At 41.4% G+C, this 18,662-nt stretch overlaps 2 protein-coding genes and 1 long non-coding RNA gene across 3 annotated transcripts in view; 1 reads left to right on the forward strand and 2 right to left on the reverse strand.

The window, feature by feature from the left end:
- Positions 1–52: 52 nt before the first annotated feature.
- On the reverse strand, positions 53–5,015 carry LOC144055399 (uncharacterized). The gene is made up of 3 exons (XR_013294864.1): positions 4,861–5,015; positions 2,049–2,178; positions 53–1,078 (listed from the first exon to the last, which is right to left on the reverse strand). It is a non-coding gene; the product is annotated as an uncharacterized LOC144055399 (long non-coding RNA).
- Positions 324–6,713, forward strand: ift27 (intraflagellar transport 27 homolog (Chlamydomonas)). The gene is made up of 7 exons (XM_077571329.1): positions 324–473; positions 958–1,037; positions 3,710–3,769; positions 4,971–5,030; positions 5,117–5,234; positions 6,234–6,343; positions 6,523–6,713. Exons 1-7 carry the CDS (start codon positions 440–442, stop codon positions 6,625–6,627), a joined length of 567 nt encoding a protein of 188 aa, XP_077427455.1. The 5' UTR covers positions 324–439; the 3' UTR covers positions 6,628–6,713.
- A 4,240-nt stretch (positions 6,714–10,953) lies between these two features.
- cacng2b (calcium channel, voltage-dependent, gamma subunit 2b) overlaps positions 10,954–18,662 on the reverse strand; it is a 36,955-nt gene continuing 29,246 nt past the window's right edge. The window contains exons 3-4 of the mRNA XM_077570479.1: positions 17,134–17,274; positions 10,954–12,123 (exon numbers count right to left, since the gene is read on the reverse strand). Coding sequence (XP_077426605.1) covers positions 11,600–12,123; positions 17,134–17,274 — 665 coding nt within the window. The 3' untranslated portion in view covers positions 10,954–11,599. The remainder of the gene's footprint in view (positions 12,124–17,133; positions 17,275–18,662) is intronic.

The following is an 18,662-nucleotide window of genomic DNA, read 5'->3' on the forward strand; positions in this document are numbered from 1 at the left end:
CCATTAATAATTTCCATAAATAAATCGTTACCTACAGGTGTATGTATGTATGTACGGTATAGTTTTAGCGTTCCCTGGTGGTCTTACTGGATAACGTCAATAGCGAGTTGCCCCTATGTATATGTAAGTCTTACAGTATTGAGGATAAACCGTCATGAATGTCATAGTTATGTCAAGAAGATGAAGACTCGAAATGAAGTGTAAGGATGATTTAGCCTTGCAGCCAAAACTAAGGGTATAACAAATTGTAGGCAATGTCTTAAATATAACCAATGATGACGCACCTACGCGTCTACGCAAGCTTCAACGTAACCAATGAGACGTCTGACTGAGTGGTTGCTAGGAGACATGTCGCCGAGGCGTGTGGCAGAAAATACGATTGAAAAGCATTAAAATAAGCATATTTAGGAATAAAAAACTCTATTCTGCCCCATTTGTCATGGTGAGGTTGAGGGCGAGGTGTCTGCTGGTCGGTACGTAGAGTTTAACTTGTTAAGCCTGTTGTTATTTTAGCCACGCAGAAGTTAGCAAAGCAGCGGCTAACAAGCTACCGTGCTAGTAATTTGGCTGAAGTTGGGATATGTTGTACTGGTTTACTCAACATTTACACTATATCTGCTCTAGTTTGTGGTTTTCTAAGATCTACATTCGTTTTTTGAGCCAAAGCACAAATTTTGAAATTGAAAAATGGCACGGCACACCATCAAACGAAAATGTCACTAATGTTGAACTCGTCTAATTAAATATAAATACACGTAGTCAGTATGAAATCTGGTTGCCATCCACTTTGAGAGCATTTCATTTTTCTGCCCATCACTACAATGTCACTAGCATCGATGGATGAAGACAGAAACAATATTTATTTTGTAGAATTGAATTTTGAGAGTGTGTAGCCAGCCATTTTGTATGATCTTGTTTATTTATTCATCCCGATAATGTCTGTGTGTTTGTGCGCAGGTGATCCAGCAGTAGGCAAAAGTGCCCTCTCGCAGATGTTCCACAGCGATGGTACTCTCTTCCAGAAGAACTACAGCATGGTGAGATCATGTTATGTCAACCCTGGGATGAAATAGTCAACCTGGATTTAAGAGTGCCAAATGTTACCAATCTTGCGGCTACAACAGAATAATGTCATTTCAATTCATTTCAATTGTGAAAATTAATTTACTATATAATTGTATTGATTCAAAAGCTTGGTCATAGAGCTAATTAATTTCATTTCATTTCAAGTCAAGGTACCACTTCTACATAAAATAATCCCACAATTATATACAAACAAACATAATAAACCCCTGCTCATTTGTGATTCACTATTCGCGAACTCACCTACTTTCATTTATTTTTTGGTGGAACCTAACTGACTATTTGCTGAAAAACTCGACTATTTGCGCTTTCTGTAAACAGGCTACTGGCTAACAGATGGTAAAGTAGTAATAGTAAAGTAGTAATTCATATTCTTACGCGTTACGACATGACAACATAAATGTCATTGTCCTCCCCCCAATCAAATGATCAATTTGTTTGTAATAATAATGTGTAAAATGAGTTGGAAATTATTTTTAATTTATTTGGGAACATAATTTGTTGTACATTCAAGGTTTAAACTATTAATATTGTCAATTATAATTTGCATATCAGTAGTGGTGTCTGCCATTAAAAAAAATTTCACTCTTTGCTTTGGGGCTCGTTCCCTTATCAAACAGGGTTCACTGTACATAATATAAATGTCGATTTTATTTTAATTATTTATTCATTTATTTACAGCTCAGGGAATCCGATAAAGTGTCCTCAACCCGCCTTTCAAGGTCTCGCCGAGCTCAGATCACTGGCGTGCACGACGACATAATGAGAAAATGAATACCCTTGCAGCTGATGCTCATCTGCATTATTTCTGCTAATGTTACACCAGGGGAGGCAAGCGTGTCTTTAACCTTACGTTGATGTATTCAGTCAATTTATATGACAATGTTTTAACAAGCTATTGTTCTACAAGCGTAAACGCTTGTTTAATGTAATCTACCCAAATTTTATCAAACCCTTGTTCAGACCTTTGTCTTCCCTCCGCTTCTGAGACGTCAAAAGCAACTGCTGGCTTCAATAATCCCGTCTCTCGTCTTTTCCATGCTTTGCCATGAAGACCGGTGCTGGCCGGTGGCCATTCCGCTCACGTCCTCCTTTCTGTTGAAAATGTCAGGCGGTCCGTTAGTGATATTCCCAGTGTATTTTCCAGTAGCGGGGCCCTCATTGGCATTCCGGAGAGAGGCTTTCTGCACGTCAGTGTAGCTCATTAGAGCGCTACCGCAGTGTGTGTCCAGGTCTTTGCGTGTGTGTTAAACTGACTGGGGGGAAAAAAGCAAAACCTGGATGACCTAAACCACACAAGTTTTTGAAGGTCAGGTAAAGGTTGTTAGCCAACCGGTTGCAGTAATTTCCGCTATAGCAAAAAACAACAACAACCCATAAGTAGTTGATGGCACACCCACCTAAAAATGTGACCATGAACTATTAACATTATTGTCATTTCAAACTCAAGCTTTTGCGTATAAATTAGGGTTTCAATCCAGGATTAACACTTCAAATTTGCATTTTGAAATGAGGCTCCATGTTAGGGTTGCCTGGGTTAGGGTTTTATTATGATTTTAAGATAGGTTTAGTGTTTCAAGCCAGGGTTTGGAATTAGGGTCTCAAGCCAAGGTTCTGGTTTTAGGGTTTCTGAAGATTCAGTCATAACGTCTTTTGCGAACAACCCAACATGGAAATCTCTAGTCTTTCAGTCGATATGTGTTACTTCATCTTACTTCCTTGACTCCAATGTACACATTTGCCATGACATGGGGCTTTGGTACCATCTTGTGGCATCTTTGTTAGTAAGGTGGGGGCTTTAGGACCCAGATGCGGGAAGGCAGGGCAAGGAGGCAGAGGTGCAGTCCAAAAAGACGTTTTAATATCTAATCAAAAAAAAACCTAACTACAAAATAAACTGAACTAACAAAACATGAAGCTAAACATGACAAAACAACTAAGGCGAGACTAACAACATGACATGGATCCTGATCAGGCGAAGAGGTCAGCGTGACGTGGCGAAAGACTTACGACAGATGCAACAGCAAAAATGAACCGACACAGACAGGGGGGAGACAACCGACTAAATACACCAACACTAATGACATGACAAGACACACCTGGCTGAGGGCACTGATTGGATGACACATGAGGGTAATGGGGAAAGGTGGACACAATCAGGGTTGACATAGACACCACACGAGGAAGGGCAAGTGACCAGAAACGAGAGGAGTCAGACTTTTCACAATAAAACAGGAAATGACAAGACAAGGGGAAAACATGACAGGGAGTAAACAAGACTGAAAATAAATATGACAATCTTCAAGCTTTGCAGAAAGAGCACCCCCCCCCCCCCCCACACACACAAAAAATACAAATAAAAAATTAAAATGTGAGTTTTTCAGTGAACAGGATCCATTGAAAAATGTGTGAATAGGTCAAGTTATGAACAGTGCAATGCAACCACTTGTGGGATTAATAACGACAACGGAGACTGGTCAGTAATGGAAGCAGTGGATGCTTTGGCACTGCCCGCAAAATTGCCTTTTTTTTTTTTTTTAAACAACTTTCTTTCTTCTATTCTGTCTTTTATCCACTTTACGTAGCTTATTAATTATGAGTGTGGTTGTGTTTGTTTATTTGACAGACAACAGGAGTGGAGCTGCTTATCAAAAGCGTCAACATTCCCGAGAGCAGTGACAGCGTGGTGAGTCTGCTCATTGTCTCTCTTGTCATATTTTAAACACCTTTCTGCCATGTCGATGCGACAAAGACACGTAATATGGCTAGTAGCGTCTAAATGCTCATGCTAGCATGGGACGCTAAAGATGCTACGCAGAGTAGGCTGTGATAAAGCCATGAGGGCCTGCGCCTAGCACGAATCACCGTTTGGTGTTTGATAGGGCGCGGCTTTGTGAAAAGTGGCAGCTAGGAAACATTCCACAGGGTTTCAAACACTGGTTACTTCAAATTAGGGGGAAGGATGTCAGATGTGGGGGCAGTATTAAGGTTTTAACCCCTGGGCGTTATTTGACCATTTTTTGGCTTTTTGTTGGTTCTGACCAAGCCATTTCAAAATAAAATAACGCCCAGGGGTTAAGGGAGAGTTTAAAATTTATTATTAAGGTTAACAGCTGGTTGGGTTTTCTATTCTGGTTTCAAGCCTATTTTAGGGTTTCAATCTGAGTTTGTGTTTTAAAGTAAGATTTCAAGACATTGTTGCGTTTTCAAATCAGGATTTCAAGTCAGTGCTAGATTTTTAAATTTGGGGTTTCTGAGTTCCCGGGTTTTAAGACCGGTTTGCTGTTTCAAGTCAAGATTAGTGTTTTAAATTTGGGTTTCATGACAGAGTTTAGGTTTGGTTTCAAGACAAAACTATGGTTTCACATCTACAGTGCATTCAGGTTTCAAGAAAGGATTGTGGTTTTAAATTGGCGTTTTAAAGTAGAGTTTCAAGATATCGTTAGGGTGCCATGTTAGGGGTCAAATTAGGCCAGGTATAGTCTTTTTAAGTTATGGTTTCAAGACAGGATTTGGCTTTCAAATTGGGGTTTCTAGCCTACAATCGGCTTTCAAGCCAAGGTTAGTGTTAAAGTGGGCTTTCAACTCTCCGTTAAAAGTCTCTAGAGTAAACCCCAACACTGGTCAAGGTTAGCGCTTTTAAGTATGGTTTCAACTGATAAGGTTAGGTTTCAAATGAGTATTTCAAGTTAGGCTTCCAAATCTGGAGGCACGTGTTTAAACTAGCATCCTGGGCGCATAGAACATATTGTAAGGAACATTTTTAACTTGACTTACCCTTTAATGTGTTTCAATGAAGCTTGTCAGCCATGGTTTGAACTTCGAAATAGGCTTTGAAAATAATAATAATACTGAAAAATGTGAACCAAATGTGTTCTTGCCTACAGGAGCTTTACATCATTGACTCTGCAGGGAAGGAATCCTTGGTGGAAGCCAATGAAAAAATGGTGAGACACAAACACAGACAACAGGCTAATGTTATTTGCGATCTTTTTATTAGGATAATATGATTGTCCATCCTCTCTCTGTGCAGTGGGCGGAGCTGTCTCTGCTGTGCCTGGTGTTTGACCTGACCAGTCAGCGCTCCTTTGGCAACTGCGGTCGCTGGATGGAGAGGGTCCGCGCCCACTGCAGGGGTCTCCACGTTCCTGGTAAAGTCGCCGAATCCCCGCTATGTAGCCAATCAAATTGCACATAGCTTTCACGCACACAGAAAATACCCAATGTAGAGTTTTAAGATATCGTTTCAAGTTAAGGTTAAAATTTTTGAAATGGGGTGTCAAGTTAAACTTCCAAACCCGTGTTAGTGTTTTGAAGAATGAGAGTTGCGAACCAAATGTTAGGCTTTCAAGCCTGGATTTTAATGATAGTTTTCAAGTGGGGCATTTTAAAGTAGGGTTTCAGGCATGGGTTAAGATTTTAAATTAGGCTTTCAAGATAGGGTTAGGGTTTCAAAAAGGGTTTAAAGTCTGAGTTGCCATTTTTAAGTAGGGTTTGAAGCAGAAGTTGGACTTTTGTTTGTTTGTGGTTTTTAACAAGTGGTAGGATTTTAACTAAGCTTCAACCCAAGGTTATGTTTAAAGTTAGGGTTACAAACACAGGTTAGGGTTTAAAGTTCGCGGTTCAAGCCAAGGTAAAAGTTTCAAACACATCTTTGGGTTTCAAAATTAAGTTTTCAATACAGGGATGAATGGTTTCAACCAGGGTTAGGAGTGGTCACTCATGGACATGTACGATCCAAGTGACCACTTTTCATATCCGTACTCTGCGTAGCCAATTTATATCATCCACCTCGGGAGGTCTGCTTGCAGTTTCTAATAAACGTTCTTTGCGCACCATGACCTGACGCATTGAAAGGGAATTTGAGGAGCTGCTTCAATTGGCGGCGGATGAAGTCAGCTGTGTTCATGTCCACAACTGCGCAAAATGCTTTATTTTTATTTTTTATGTGTCACAGCTTGCATGGGTCCGTGAAAATACCAACACTTCATCTAGCCTGCCCCTGCGCAGACTTTGACCGCATCTTGCACCAGACTTACATTAGGCACCAAATTACAGCCCATGTTGTTTACCAATCACAGTATTAAAGAAGCCATAGTTGCTAGATGTGCCAGTGTTTTGAAGTAGCGTTACATGTTTGGTTTTGTCAGGGGTTCTGGTGGGCAACAAGTGTGACCTGTCAGCCAGGAGGGAGGTGCAAACGGCAGTGGCCCAGAAGTGGGCCCAAAGCCAGGGACTAGAGTACCACGAGACCTCTGCTGTGAGTGCACACAATCTACAGCCACATCATTAGGTTCATCTGTAACATCCAATCTGAATCAACATATTCCAAATAGTTCCTACATTCATGATGAAGCCATTTTGTATTGTACGGCATCTGAATGTAAATGTAAACCGAATGTTGTGGCAGTGTTGGTTGACATGTTATGTCTGTTGCAGAAGGAGATGGAGAACTGTGACGCCCCACTCATCAGCTTAGCCCGGGCCTTTCACACTCTCTACCAGGAACGCAAAGAGGCCATACAGAACCTGAGTCCAGGCTAGACACACACATGCGAACGCGCACACGCACGCACACACACAAATAATATTTTGATATGAACACTAATTAAAAAAAATAATATGTCAAATGTTTTTTTCCGCTCTGTGTTAATGCTGTCCCCATGAGGGGCCGGGGCCGGTCACTACCAGAATCTCTCATGGAGTAAACTCAACTTTTTCATATGACAAGCAAGAACCTAATGGGTTTAATATTTGCGATTCAAGCAGCAGTTTAGAGTAGGTTTTGAAGACAGGGTTAGGGTTTCACATTTGGGGTTCAAGCCAAGGTTGGAATTTCAAGTTAAGGTTTTGAAAAGAAGCCTTTAAAAACTAGATGAGGGTTTTAATTAAAATAGAACTAAATTGTCACCATCACGTACGGTACAATTTAGCTTAACTGCGCAGTTTTGGTCACAGAGCACTTTTAACATCGTCATCAAGTGCAAAAAAAAACCCATTTCAATCTAGGAATAATGGTTGCAAATTAGGGTTCAAGTATTGACTTTGTAAGGTTCAAGTTCATGGGTTACAATTTTTAAGGGTTCGAGCCTGGGTTTGTTTTTCAAACATGGATTACGCTTTCTACTTGTTGTTTGAAGTTAAAGAAATTGTTCTAAACAAGGTTATAGGGTTTTAATCCAGGGATAGGACCTCACTTGTTTCCTTTTTCTTGTTTTAGTGCAAAAATATGTTTTTTTTTTAAATTTTAAATCACTTATAGAATCTTCTCTTGGAATACATGTCGGATAATGCCCCCCAAAAAAACAAAGCACAGTATAAATCCCTACATACTTTTTAAAGTAAGGTCTCGTGAGATGCGCTGAAGTCTACGCATTGGACCAATGAGGTTCCACCGTACTCGTATATACAGTATTTATGTAGAGCCCACTACGCACATCACACTAATTATCAGTAAAAACAGCAGCCATCCGTGGAGCGGTAGAAAATCCTGAGTCACAAATATGGAATCTTTTTAATACGGTGCCAACAGCAAGTGTGGGCTGCTTGCCGCTTATTGCTTTTGGGAGACTTTCTTAATTAAATCATCTGCTCGTCCAGCTGAGACATGACAGGCCGACACTGAGGACATTGTTTGCCCCTTGGAGAGTTGAAAATACTAGAATGCTTTCAGTACTGATCGTACACTGGTCAAGTAGTGTACTTGTTCATTTGTGCATCGGTTACACGAGAAGAAGCGTGCACAGTCTGCTTTATGTTGTTACTGGTCAGCATTCACACAGGAAGGACCGACCCTTTTGCATTTTTTGTATTTCGATTGCCATCTTAAAACAAACGGAAAGAACGAATGAGACATGGGTTGAAAATACAGCTGGTGTACATTGATGACGTTGTTGAGCCTCCGCTCCAGCGGTGGGCAGTGTGGAGCTGTTTGAGTCATCCTCTCTGGGCTGCAGCCGCCTGCACAGCACCCGCTACCCCCACCCTCGTACCCTCCTCCCCCTCTGCTCTGATCACAGCAGCACTGCAGAGAGACATGCCGCCGCTGTGATCAGTGCATAGGGGGAGAGCGAGTGGGCCGGGGCCGAGACGGGAGGTGCACAATGCAGCAGGCCGCACAGAGGAAACCCGCGCTGACATTTATTCCGCAGCTGAGGGCGCCTGCCGCTTACAGGCGGAGAATCGGAGACGGCGGCAAAAAAGAGATTAGCTTGAAACAAAGCAGTTTCACCACAGGAAACATTATTTGATGGTCGCCATCATCAAAACAGTCACAAATTCACCTGGGACTGTTTTGACAAGAAGTCTGCAGGGTCACCATGCATATCTGTAAGCAGCCTTAAATGAGATCTTAGAAAGCAATAATAATTAGAAAGCATCAATTATCGTTTAAAATGTACTCAAGGGTCTTCTTAATGGTCACAAAGTTGAGAAACAAATCAAAATCGCATTGCCATACCAGGTCTTAAACATCTTAATTTTGAATTCCTTAACTCTTTGACTGCCAAAAACGTTAAGTAGCGTTTAGTAAAATCCTATGGAGGAGTGCCAAAGACGTTAAAAGACGTTTTTTTTCAAAACAGAGGTGAAACTAACCATTTTCTATTGTTGATTACTGAAAAACGGAGTAAGGTAGAAACAAACTTTTTTTTCTGATGAAAGATGAGAGTCCAATCTTTCATTTGGTAGTATGTGTGTTTCCATAGTCCAAACACATAATTTTCTGTGGACCTTGAAAGATCAGTCAAAAATGCTTAAATCGGCTGGCACCCACGGCATCCCTTTTCTGAAAACGTCTGGCAGTCAAAGAGTTAAGGTGCGATTTTGTTTGGTTTGATACAGCACAGTAAGGTATGGTAAGCATTTTTTGCCATTTTCAACCCGTACTGTCGCAACTCTCGTCACAGAGATAGCTGAAGTCTGTGACACTTGAACTTTGAATCTGTTGTTCATTGGTCTAACAAATGCCAAAGATGTGTTAAACACAATTGTCGTCTAAAATTGGACCCAAATGGTCTTAAAATGGAACTTTAAAAGGAAATCATTTCCAGTTTAATACATTTTGTAGAAAGTTTTTTTGGACATTCGTCACCATTGTTATTTACGTCGCAACGCATTTGGTGCGTAGTGACGTAGAACTGCGGCGGGAGTCTGCCGAGCAATGTGAAACGTCTATAAAGAAAGCAAGGTAAGCCTCCGTAGCATTCCGAAAGGGACGAGACACTTCACACACACACACACTGGTGTCTGTAAGGTGCGAACACTACTGAAGTTGTTTTTACCGTACACTACTTAAGCTGTTTACCGCCACCAGAGTGTGAACGTGTGAGCTCACGAATAATGCATCCACTGTGAAGCGTCTTTGAGTGTCCAAAATAAATATAATGCATTATTATTATTATTATTATTATTATTTCTTTAGGAACGCTACGAGGCTTACCTTGCTTTCTTTAGAGGCGTTTCACATTGCTCGGCAGAGAGCCGCCGCCATTCTACGTCACTACGCACAGAATGCGTTGGGACGTAAGTAACAATGGCAGCATACGTCCAAATAAAGTTTCTACAAAATGTATCAAACTGGAAATGATTTTTAAAATATAAATCTTGTAGCTATGTTAGTAACAACCAAAATGAATAATAGAGAGCAAACCTTTTAAAGTCTTAAATTTGACTTTTTAAAGGCAGCACGGTTTGGTGCACTACAGTAAGCATTTTCCACCTTGAACTGTCTCACTTTTCAGTACAGTATTATGGTAAAATATTTGAATTACATTTTCTAAAATGAAGGCCTAAATCGTGTTCAAACAAGACACATAATCTTCACGTTCGTCATTCAACGGTCTTGAAAATGCCTGACATTGAGGTATCACTAAAACAGATCTTAAATCTGATACAAGTGGCCAAAAATGTCTTACATTTAATGTTAATAATCCATCAGAAGATGGTTTTGGCTCAGTTTGATGCAGCACAGTGTACTATGACAAGCATTTTTCGGGAATTTCTAACCTGCACCGAAAAAGGGACACTTCCTGACATTTGCAGGCAATACGGCAACTTCAGCAACAGTCTTGTCTTCTCATTTGACTTGTTTTTCTCATTATTTTTTTAAGACCACGCAGAGACACGTTGTGTTCCCTACAGGGGGGTTCAATGTTTATTCATCATCAGGACTTGATGCATCCAAGTTCAAAATCATTCAGTTTTGGCACCTTGAAAGACATTACGCTTGTTCAAGTTTTTTTTCTGTTTTCTTTTAAATTGTCATTTACAACAACACAACGCAAGAACCAAAGAACAAGAAAGGAAAACCCAAAAATGAGACAAAATAAGACTACTATAATAATGATATTAATAAGGCTGTGTGAGTTGGAAAATAAAAACCTAAAGGATGAAATGAAAAGCTCTTCAAAACTTACTCTTTTTTATATGTAGCGTCATGAGGCCTCTGGCCCCTAAATGGTCCACTCAAAAAAAGAAAACAAAAAAGAAAACCAAAAAATAATTCAAGAAATAAAACAGAAAATAAAGACACAGTACTGTAACATTAAGTTCTACTTTGTCACGCCTGCTGCCTTTTATATGGCATCATTGTTCAAAAACAAGAGGTTCCTTAAAAGCAGATTGGATGATTTGGATTTGCATGCATGTAAATTCATCTTTTTTTTCTGTTTTGTTTTTTAATTGTTTCTCGGGACTTCATGTTGTCTGTCGCATTGTCCACAGTTGTCTCTTCATTCCTCGGCTCAGAAGTTTACCCCACCCCCCACCCCCAGCAGTTCATTGTTCCTGAACAAAGATGGCAGCCAGTCTTTTGGCAAGGCCAAAAGGTTGTCAATTTTTTTAACCTTTTTGTTTTTTGCTGTAAAAAAATGCGTTATTACTAACCGACACAAAGCCTTTTTCCCGGACAAATGTCTCATCTGGGTTCGTTTCCGTTAGCATCTCTCTTAGCATCGCTACTTAATTTTTTTCTCTCTCGTTATGCCAGGAAAGTCTGGGCATGATGTATTAACAGGTATACTCGTATGTTTGTATGTTTAATATATATCATCAATACATGTTTGCTTTTTTTGTTTTTTGCTTTTTTTGCGGCCTCTGAAGTTCTCCCTGCTAAAATCGTACACCGCAGTGGTTCACAGTATTTATGCAAATCAAGAAGAACATCGAGAAGATAGAGAAACTAAAGAGACAAACTGGGGATTGTCAGGGGAGGTTGGGGGCAAAGCCCATTTTTCACCAGACCGAGGAAGAGTAAAAAATATAAAGTTGGCCTTTTGGATTGGACAGACCATCCCCAGATCCCTCTTTTCACCCCGCCCACCCCCACCCCTTCAAATCTTTACAAACATCAAATTGATAAACAAGGGTAGATGGGAAAAATCATGCATGTTTCTTTTGCTTTTATGCATTTTTCCCGCTTCCGTCAAACAGTAACCAAAGTGCCAGACCCTTCGTTAGACTTTTCCCGCCACCTCCCCCCTCCCTGATGCCGCCTTTTTGGAAGTGTCCATCAGTCTCATACGGGCGTGGTACGTCGATTGGCGGGGTTGCTGGAGTCTTTCAGGTCTTTCTGGATGCAGTTGTGGACCTGCAGGAAGTTGTGGTCCCTCTCCGTCGAGTTATAGGTGGCCGTGGGCGTGCCCGTCTGGCCCTTGGGCAGCGTATACATGGACAGCTCGGTGGAGGGGAGTGTCCCGAAGGCCTTAAGGCCCACCGGCGAGGCTTCGCGTGAGTGCGACGGGTCGGTGGAGCGGGACGAGGAGCGTGAGCGACGGCGGTAGCGGTAGCGGTAGCTGGGGATGCGCGTGATGGCTGCGCCCTGGAGGTAGTCGGCCGCCCGCACACCCACACGCAACTCCCGGTGGCGGTCGATGAACATGTGCACGGCCAGCACGCCCACCATCTCGGCCATGATGAAGGAGAGCGCACCAAAGTAGAAGGACCAGCCGTAGGAGTAGCTGTTCTTCTTGGAGTCGCTCTTGGAAGGATCGCCGGCGTTGGCTGATATGTACACGATGATGCCGATGATGTTACTCAAGCCTAAGGCAGAAGGGGGGAAAAAAAACGGAGATCAGATGAGGCCAATGAAAAGCTTGGACGCTACACGGCCAAAGGCAAAGTATCCTTGATGATGTGATGAGCACCAATGAGATATCGATCTTTAAACCAGCACCTTTTTGGTTTTAGAGTGACAACCTTGAGAGTCAAATACCTTGGCTGACACTTTGGGATTAGTTGGCTCGCTACTACCTACGCCGTCATATGGCTGACAATGTGCAATGACTCTGAAACTTCCCCTGGATTTGAAGCATGAATGTCTATATCCCTAGAACCCTTCAACCCTACAAGCACGTTGGATGACATTTTGGTATTTATTTGGCCTTCTACATACTCCGTTATTTAGGTCTGGCAACGTGTTATGTCTTCCACCGGAAATTAGATAGGACTTCTTTTTTTTTTTAAAGAAGGAAATGAGATAGGACTTTTTGTATCCCTGCAACATTTTCATGTGAATTAACTAGGAATGTAGAATTTATAACCCTTGGAAAAACTGGATTCTAAGAGCAGACCATAGAAACTCTAAGAAAGTGTTAAAACACCTTCTCTCAAGAAACATTGGTCATAAGTGACCAAAGTCACCGTATCCTTGACGACGTTTTGCTCACAGATGGATCGCAAAGATTGGAAATCAATCTTGTGTACATAAGTACTTTTGGTTTTAGAGTGGCAGTCTCTGACGCATTCGGCAATTTTGAAAAAGTCAAATACCTTGGCTGACCCTTTGGAAATTGATTGCCTCTATCGCTTAAGTCTGACAACGTGCTACAAACCCTGAGACGTTCCACTGGAAATTAAACAGGAATGTACAAATCTCTGGAATTTCTACACCTGGATTAACTACAAAACTGCTACTTGAAACCCGTGGAAAAAAATGGATACTAAGAGGGGACCATAGAGTTTCAAAGCAAGTGGGTTTGAGACACTTTTTTCCCCACTCAAGCTCAGTTTGGTTCATCTTATATTTCCATTCTCAAAAGTTGTAAAGCGACCAAAATCACACATCCCTAACAACTTTTGGCAGCCTTTTGTTGGGTTACAGTGTGCGGTTTCGGTCACCATACATTTCCACTGTCAAAAGTTGTAAAAGATACCAAAACAACTGATTCACACCAACTTTTGACACACTTTTATCATATTAACTCTTTTACTGCCAAAGACGTTAAATGACGTTCTGCAAAAACCTACGGAGGAGCGCCAAAGACGTTAAAAGACGTCCACCCATTTTTTTTTTAAACAGGAGGAGTAAAGCCTTGCCCAGCTATGGTGAAAGTTTCAAGCAGGTCTAGTGAGCCTAATGACTATTTTTGGCCCCTAGAGGGCAGCGATGACTCTCTTTTGACAAGATTGGGTAGGCGTCAGTAGAAGACGTGAGGCGGAGCTAGAGGGGACAATGGCTGGGGAAGGGAAGAGAACATGGCGACCGGTTTGCAAGCAGCTCACGCTCGAGCATTTTTTTTCAAAGACGAAAAGCATCGACCAACGCTAAAGAGCACATTGATGACGACGATGATCATCATCGATGATGATGATGGTGAATCCGATGTTGGAAGCGTTGCAGTAGAAGACGTGAGGCGCAGCTAGATAGCTGAGGAAGCAAACAATGGCGGTTGCAAGCAGCTCACACTTGGGAATTTTTTTCAAAGACGAAAGGCATCGACCAACGCTAAAGAGCACATTGATGACGACGATGGTCATCATCGATGATGATGATAGTGACTCCGAGGTTGACGCCGAAGTTGGAAGCGTTGACGCGGCAGGCTATGACGACGTCATAAAGCCTCACCGGCTAGCGATGCTAACACCGGAAAACGCGGAGCACAACCGAGCACGCTCAGGCGGACGTTCAATCGGACGACGAAGAGTACCCCGAGTCCAATGCATATTCATCGGAGGAGTCGGTACAGTCTGCTACTTGCTATTCCCCGGAAAAAAAGGCCGTCAAGAAAGTGTAACGTCTGCACGCGAAACGGACAATCGCAGTGAAACGTATCTGTTGTGCAAATCCTGCTCCCTCTCCTTGCACGCAGGGCAGTGTTACAAAAAGAAAAACTGTATTTGAAACATCCACATAATTGTAAGTAGTACCACAGTTGCACACATTTGTAAATAGTTTGCGAAATTGTTTTGTCAAATTGTTACACTGTTGAATGGAAATAAACTTATTTTGCAATCCAAAAACACTTTTTCATTGTTGGTGGTGGTGTATTACAGAAGTAAAGCACTATTTAGGTGTTTGTGGCATCATTCATGGACAAAAAGAAGTGTAGAATTCACTAGAGTGCATGAAATAACATAGTTTCACAAAAAGCTCTTTTTCTCCGCTTTATGTTTCAAAACAGAGCATTTCGGTGAAACTAACCATTTTCTATTGTAGATTACTGAAGAACGGAATAAGGTAGAAACAAACTTTTTTTTCTGATGAAAGATGAGATTTCAATCTTCTGTGTTTCCATAGTCCAAACACAACATTTTCTGTGGACCTTGAAAGATCAGTCAAAATGCTTAAATCGGCTGGCACTGGCGACGTCCCGTTTCTGAAAACGTCTGGCAGTCAAAGAGTTAAAAAGCTGTTTGGTTCAGCTTATGTTTTTTCCATTGTCAAAAGGTAGGAAAGATACCAAAATAACTGATCCATATCCATCTTGTTTGGAGTTAAGAACCCATCCATCGTCTGTCCGGCCGTCCATCCATTTACTGGCCGCACAACTGTTTGGCTCTGCTATTGTGTCACGCGATCACCATCCCACCAAAAACCAGAACTATCGGGATTTCCTTTCAATACGGTATCTTTTTACCAAGAGAAGCAGGGTCACAAAATCAAATGATAGATGGATGATTGGTCGACAGGAAATCAAACCAATCCTGATCATCTACAGCTTTTACAGCAGCGGTCAGCATATAAAAGGATAAAAACAAGAGCCTCAGTTCTGCTCCACTTTACGGACCACGCGTTTCCAGAAGCAGTTTTTTTTCGTCGTTTTCTTTTGAGCGTTTCCCATGATTCCGTCTCCTCACCCTCTGTGGGGTTCAAACTGGAGCAGTTCACCCCCATCCCAGCCATCCCACTGCCTGACATGGTCACTTATTTTCCTTTGTGCCACTGTAGGATGTTCAAATGTCCCCAATAATAATAATAATAATAATAAACTCTCCATCCTCTATTTTGGTTATTTGGGCTTTAGCGCCCTTGACAGAAATAGAGGCATGGGCAAAAAAGCGGACAGACAGATAGAAAAGACAAATGTTGTCAGCTGGGATGAGACTACAGCTCACCCGTGACCCAGAAAAAAAATAGAAAATGAATGGAAAGATGGATGGATTGAGAAGACAAGCTCTGGTTTGTCTTCTTCAGATTCACCACTTATGAGAGGCCATAACGCCGTCTTTTGAACCCCCAGGAGGAGGCAAACAGTTGGTAAGGATCAGTTATTTTGGTACCTGTCGCAACTTTTGACAATGTAGCCAAGATTGCTTTATACCACAATGAAAGGCTGCCAAAAGTTGGTATTGATCATGATTAAGGTGCCTTGCTACAAATTTTAACAATGGAAATTCAAAATGAAGTAAAATATGCAAAATGAGCGAAAAATGCAAAATAAAAGGATTTCATAAATTGGTTTGATCAATGATTTTTGTGCCAAATTTTGACAATGTAAAGGTAAGTTCAACCAAACCGCCCGTCATATTCCAACACAAACACCCACTGACCACTAGGTGGTAAATTGGGCTCCATTGCGTCCACATCAATTCAGAGGGCACATGAAGGCGGCCATGTTGTGAGATTTTCTGCGGTGTGGTTCTAGGCCGTGGCCCAGTGGGCTGCACCAGATCGCTCACGCTAACCCTTCTAAGTCACGCTTTTGGTCTCTCTCTCTTCCTCGCCCTCAATGTCTGCCTCTCGCCCCTGTTGCTAGGCTAAGAGGAGCCACTGGGATTATACGCTAAAAATAAGGTGTCCTGATCCTCTTTTTTTTTTTCATTTCTTTTTCTTTTTTGTTCAGATACGTCTCAATCACACCTCTCATACTTTAACCCATTTATTATTTTGATTTGTATTATTATTATTATTATTATTATACCTCATTTATTATTATTATTATTATTTATTTTTTGCCTTTTTTGGTTCCGCTTACACTTCATTGTTGAAGGTACCAAAGCAACAGATCTGTACCAACTACCAGCCTTTCATTAGGGTGCGAAGCACTGGTTAGGTTTATCTAACATTTCCATTGTCAAAAATGGTGAAAGGCACAAAATTCCCTGATCTGGAGCCACATTTGGCACACTTTCATTGTGATATGAAAAATTGGTTTAGTTTATTTCATTTACATATTGTAAATGGTACTAAATGAACGGATCTGTACCCATTTCTGGCAACTTTAAATTGGCGTACAAAGCGCGGTTTGGTTCAACTTATAGTACATTTCTGTTGTCAAAAGTTGTGAAAGGTTCTAAAATAACTGATCCACAGCCATTTTTTGGCACCCTTTCATTATATTAGGAAGCACGGCTTGGTTATTATTAAATTTCTTTTGCAAATGGTTTGAAAGGTACCATATACACTAATATGTACTAAATTTGGCAATTCTCTATTGGGATAGGAAGCTCGTTTAGGTACATCTTACTTTTCCATTGTCAAAAGTTGTGAAAGATTCCAAAATTACTGATCCATTCCAAATTTCGGCACCCTTTCGCTGAGGTACGAATTTGGGTCATCTTATATTTCCATTGTCGAAAGATGTGAACGTTAACAAAATAACTTACCTTTACCTACTTTTGTGTGGTGTGTGAAGCGCAGTTTATTATTATCACCTTTCTGTTCTGATTTGGTTGGACAGTTATATTGTTTTTTGGGCCAAAGAAAGGCCTTTTCTTATTTGGTATATGACCCACTTTTTTGGGGGGGTGGGGAGGGTCTACGAGTATTAGCATTGCTTTATCGTCATAGGAACATCAGTTCATAATTGTAACAATGTAAATAAGTCTTACCTGCGGAGACAAAGAGGATGCCGGCGCTGAGGATGATGTTGTGGCGCGACTTGTAGAACTCGCTGGCGGCGATGCACAGCCCCCCCATGAATAGTAGGATCACGCTCATGATGGGGAAGATGCTGGAGGCTCGCACCGCACCTACAAACACATAAACACAACTTTCATAGCTAAATCCTAAATGAAGGGCCTTTCTGTTGGAATAACCGGGGTTAGGTTTTCTTCCAGGATATCTCGAAAATGACAAAAATTGCTTGCTACTTGTGCTACTTCAACTGCAGCGCTTAAGTCTAACAGTGGGAGGTGTTAGTGCATAGCTTCCAGAAAACAAAACACAAACAAATGTGGGAGTTATGCAAGTGTGACTGGCCATGGGAATCATGATTGTAACAAAAAATTGGGGGGAAAAAATGCTCATAACTCGAAAAATATGTGGTACCGGCACTCGCAATTCAAGGTACAACCGTATAGTTGAAATGGTTCAGATGAAAACAACAACAACAACAAGCAACTGTGCTTAGTGCTACATCATAACGTTGCTAATATTTGCGTGTTAGTTATTGTACTAAAAATGTTTTCCCAAGGTCAGCTGGTCTGAATTAATTATTAACTCTTTGACTGCCAAAAACGTTAAATAACGTTTAGTAAAATCCTATGGAGGAGTGCCAAAGACGTTAAAAGACGTTTGTTTCAAAACAGAGGTGAAACTAACCATTTTCTATTGTTGATTACTGAAAAACGGAATAAGGTAGAAACAAACTTTTTTTTCTGATGAAAGATGAGGGTCCAATCTTTCATTTGGTAGTATGCGTGTTTCCATAGTCCAAACACAACATTTTCTGTGGACCTTGAAAGATCAGTCAAAATGTCTTAAATCAGCTGGCACTGGCGACAACCCGTTTCTGAAAACGTCTGGCAGTGAAAGAGTTAATGATGCTGTAAATAGTGATCTGATTCATACAATCTTATAAATAAAATTACAAAATGTGATATATTGCTAAAGGGGAAGTCAAGTCTACCAGTTCCGTGGCCTCGTGGTAGAGTGCCCTGAGACTGGGAGGTGATTGGTTCAATCCCCGGCCGGGTTATACCAAAGACTATAAAAATGGGACCCATTTGCTTTCCTGCTTGACACTCAGCATTATGGATTGCAATTGAGGAGGGGGGGGGGGGGGGTTAGATCACCGAATGATCTCCGAGTGCCATTCCCTGTTGCTGCTCACCGTTCCCTCAGCGGATTGGTCAAATGCGGAGAATGAATTTCAGCCCACTTAGATGGCCGTGACATTCAGTGGTACTTTAACCATTAAGTCACACATTTTCTTTTCAATAATATTTTCAATACGGCCCCCACTAGCAAATGATGAAAAATAATGCCTTCTAAACTATGGACACTAGTCAATAGCCCAAAAACCTCGACGTGCTTTCTTTCCTGCTGCCTTTTGCTGCCGCAGGGACTGTTCGGTATGCGACGGCCGCCATCGCTGACCACATTTTAAGGTGACCTCACACTTGGTGTCGCACCAACC

Source organism: Vanacampus margaritifer, chromosome 7, assembly GCF_051991255.1.
Source record: "Vanacampus margaritifer isolate UIUO_Vmar chromosome 7, RoL_Vmar_1.0, whole genome shotgun sequence".
Classification (NCBI taxonomy): Eukaryota; Metazoa; Chordata; class Actinopteri; order Syngnathiformes; family Syngnathidae; genus Vanacampus; species Vanacampus margaritifer.

What these genes read in the sequence shown, in the direction of transcription:
- ift27 (XM_077571329.1), top strand. Translation starts at nt 440, where the DNA reads ATGGTGAGGTTGAGGGCGAGGTGTCTGCTGGTCG. An exon ending in TCCAGAAGAACTACAGCATG is followed by an intron (nt 1,038 to 3,709) that starts GTGAGATCATGT and finishes TTTATTTGACAG; the next exon opens with ACAACAGGAGTGGAGCTGCT. An exon ending in TGGAAGCCAATGAAAAAATG is followed by an intron (nt 5,031 to 5,116) that starts GTGAGACACAAA and finishes CTCTCTGTGCAG; the next exon opens with TGGGCGGAGCTGTCTCTGCT.